The sequence below is a fragment of the Phascolarctos cinereus genome, unplaced genomic scaffold (genome assembly GCF_003287225.1).
Source record: "Phascolarctos cinereus isolate Bilbo 61053 unplaced genomic scaffold, phaCin_HiC Scaffold_4;HRSCAF=312, whole genome shotgun sequence".
Taxonomy (NCBI): Eukaryota; Metazoa; Chordata; class Mammalia; order Diprotodontia; family Phascolarctidae; genus Phascolarctos; species Phascolarctos cinereus.
Genome location: NW_027555847.1, coordinates 271,100,792 through 271,104,564, shown reverse-complemented (window position 1 = coordinate 271,104,564; position 3,773 = coordinate 271,100,792). Strand labels below are relative to the sequence as shown.

Below are 3,773 nucleotides of genomic sequence, written 5' to 3'. Positions count from 1 at the left end.
TCTATTCACTGTGCCGCCCAGGTATCCAAGATTTGTTTATGCAAAATATATTTAAATTTTATGTAATCAAAATGATCCATTTTATGAAAAGAAAATTGTTGATTTTGTCTTCTCTGATTCTGTGTATTGGTCAAGATCCTAATTCTGATATTCAATCCTAATTCTTGGTCAAGAATTCTACTCCTATACATAATTGTGAAAGGTATCTCCTTCCATTCTTTTCTAATTTGTTTACAATATGATCTTATATTTTTGTTCTGTATCCATTTGGAGCCTTTCATGGTATATTGGAGATCATGGAGATGATCTGTCTAAAATTTCTCAGACTGCTTTCTATTGCCTCTGAAGTATTAACTTTTCAAAGTGAATGAATAGTTTTTACTAGTAAAATAGTCTGTAAGGACACATCAACACATATTTTATGAAAAAGAGAATTTTAATATAAAAAGGAAGGGTAGGCTCAACATAAATACTATATAAATATGTTCTTTGATAAAAATAAATATTACACATATAGAAACAGAACAAATAATAAAAATAAATACAAATTACAAAATACCAAGTTATTCAACTAGTAAGCTCAGACAATGTTTCTCTGTATTGTCCCTCTGTTTCAGTATTTAAATAATAACATTTGAATAATTTATATAACAATAATTAAATAAATAATTTAAATAATTCAGTGAATTTAGATACATTTCTTTTTGGTTTAGAGTTTTTTTTTTAAGATGTCTTTACTGATCGCTGACAGTTTGGCTTTAGGAAACAGAAAATTAATCAGGGATCTGAAATGTTCTGAGAGTCCATTTCTTCTTCTTTAGTTCCTGAGTTTTCTTGTGAGTTTGATCATAAACAGAAAGACCCTCCTGATCTCTACTCTCATGATTTCCCAGGCACAGCGGCTATATTCTTTACCTTGCAGGTACTGGCTTATTCCTTGGAAGTAGGTATTCAGGGCCAGCCTGGAGTTCTCACTTCCCAAGGAAGGCTCTTCCCATTCCACATCCTGCCCAAGACACCTCTCCAGCTGTTCCAGCTGCTGATCCAGTCCACTGAGCAGCTGTGTGAGCTGGGTCTGATTCCAAGTGGCAGGAGCGGCGTTCAGACTGAAGATGGTGAAGATCTGCTGGAGCATCTCATGAACGATGACTGTGGCATTTTCCCTCTGGAGCTGGCTGCCTTTCATGGCTTCTTTTGGGAAGTTGAAGTTGGTCGCATCCTTCCAACATGGCACCAGGGGAAATGTGCTCATTTGGTGCAGAAGTGAGAAGTCTTCCAGAAGGCCCTGAGTCAGGTCACAGCCCAGGGAGCAGAGGGTGCTGGAGCAGAGCAGCACCAGGGCAACTGGCAAAAAGGTCCTGGAGGTCATGGTGATGCTGAGGATGGTTTGGGTTTGGCTGAGCTGGGAGACCAGTGAGCCTTTGTCTCAGCTTCTTGGGTTATGTGGCCTCTAAGCCACTCTCTCTTAAATAGTGCTGAGAGTCATTTTCATTTCTTAGCATGGGATTTCCTTTCACTTTCTGCTTTCTTTTAGAACATGTCATTGCAATCCTTCCTTTGGAATACTTGCAGAAAGGTAACTAAATTTACCATTAGGAAGAATTGAAAGTTCTTTGTGTTTAGGGGCCCTGTTTTGTTGGTCTTTTTATCTCACTCAACACTTACGATCTTGTGTTGTATGTAAGTTATATGGATATTTGCTTTTTCTCCATACACTCCATCTCCTGTCTTTTGCATAGGCTGTCTCCTATGTCTGGCATGCTCTCCCTTCTCACCTCTGTCCCTTTGGATCCTTATCTCTCTTGCCTAGGATCAACACAGTTAGTAAGATCAGATTTGAACTCAGGTCTTCCTGACTCCAAGCTTGTGCTATATCTACTGTACCACCGAAGTGCCTCTGGGTTTAAATCCTGCCCCAGACATTTACAAGTTGTACAACCCTGGGAAAGCCTCAGTTTCTTCATCTGTAAGATGGGGATAATAAAAGCATGTATCTCACAGGATTGTTGCAAACATCAAATGAGATAATAATTGTAAAATGCTTTGCAAACCATAAAGAAGTACTATATAAATTCTAGCTACTGATGAAAAAAAAAAGATTCAAACAAGCTGTTATCAGGATTCAAAGGAGACAACTCTAACCAAGTCTGTGCTGTAAGGGAGGAAAGCAAAGCAAGGAAGACATCATAAGGGAAATGGAACTTGAGCGAGGCCTTGAAAGATGGGTAAGATCTCAACAAGCCATAAATCTCTTGAATCTGATTTTTGTTGAATTTAACTTAAGAATATTGTAAGATAGGAAATGAGAAGAGATTTCTAATGTGTCTTTAAGTTCATTGATTTTATAATGCTGTGATTCAAGCCCGTTACCTAAAAGAAAACCAAGTTTGCCCCTAAATCAGGAATACGTGAATGCACCTTTACTGAGTCCCAAACAGCATCTAATGAGAAGAGACTGGGCTCCAGGCTTTCTTTTCTTCTCTAGGCATATTAAGTCAGCCCCATAGATTTCCTCTTGAAACTCACTAACATTTGGGTCCCCTCATGCTGTTGGACACAATGAAGCACCCTAGCACAGTACTATGCTGTCTTAGGGTAGTTAGGCAGTACGGTGAATAGAGTGCTGTAAAGGAGTCAGAAAAACTTGCTCTTAAACCTGGGTGTGTGATCTTGGGCACATCATTTAATCTTTGTTTGCCTCAGTTTCCTCATCTGTAAAATGGAAGTAATAATAACACCTACCTCACAGGACTGTTATGAGGATCAAAAGAGATAATATTTATAAAGGGTTTAAATGCAGTACCTGGCACATAGCAGGTGCTATATACATGCTAGCTATTTATTATTTATTATTCTTATTTTGAAGTGTTCTTAGGTTGTGGCTAAGCCTGGATGTTTTCTTTTCAATTGGCTCTCTGCTGCTTGTGCAGGCTCACAGACTTGACATCACGCTCTGAAATCTTGGCTTCAGTCAGCAGTCTCAGCTGTGAGCTCACTGTTCTGAGCCACACTCAGCTGCATTTCCTTCACTTGGCAAAAAGGGAAACCACTTCCTCCATTTCCGTTTTCATCATGTTGAATACACAGTTTCCTTTTCTTTTATTACATCACTTTTTACACTCAAAGAATTCTGGTATCTTGGAAACTTCAAACTGAAACTTGACTTCTTAAATGTTTCAAAATTATTCATGTGGAAAACCTCAAGAGCAGACAGAAATTTCATCTTTGAGTAGCAGACACAGTTTATTGAAGGCCACACATTAAATGAATTTCTTTAATATAAAATCATTGCTTACATTTCAATTCTATTAGCTATTTTTTTAACTGTGAAAGAATTACTAATTTTGTCTAATTGTTTTGCCTTGGATATGATATCGTTGTGAGTACTCTCTAGCTTCCACTTTCCCAGAGGAAATCAGACAAATTGACCGCTCAGGGTTCTAGGGGTGGCTCTGAGAGGTTGAAATGTGTCTGTCCTCTAATGCTATCTCCTTAAGCCCCCATCCTACTGTGTTCCCCACAGTGTTATCTGCAAATGATTAGCAGCTCCGGTTCTTTTTACCCAATTAACATCAGTTAACATTTACAAATGGCTATATACTGCCCCTAAACAATATTTTCTTCAATTTTTTGCAGTCCTTACCTGAACTCAACGTTGCATTAAAATCATTGAGTTGTGAATCATATGTTGGCTTAATTTGGAGAATCTTGTCAATATCTTCATAGAACTTGCATAATTCTTTAATCTTTACAATAAACATTGGTGGACAGGC

The 3,773-nt window shown here is 38.0% G+C and overlaps 1 protein-coding gene across 1 annotated transcript; it reads right to left on the bottom strand.

Annotated features, from left to right (window-relative positions):
* Positions 1–817: 817 nt before the first annotated feature.
* On the bottom strand, positions 818–1,369 carry LOC110199251 (interferon tau-2-like). The gene has a single exon (XM_020974010.1). It carries the CDS (start codon positions 1,367–1,369, stop codon positions 818–820), a length of 552 nt encoding a protein of 183 aa, XP_020829669.1.
* Positions 1,370–3,773: the final 2,404 nt, after the last annotated feature.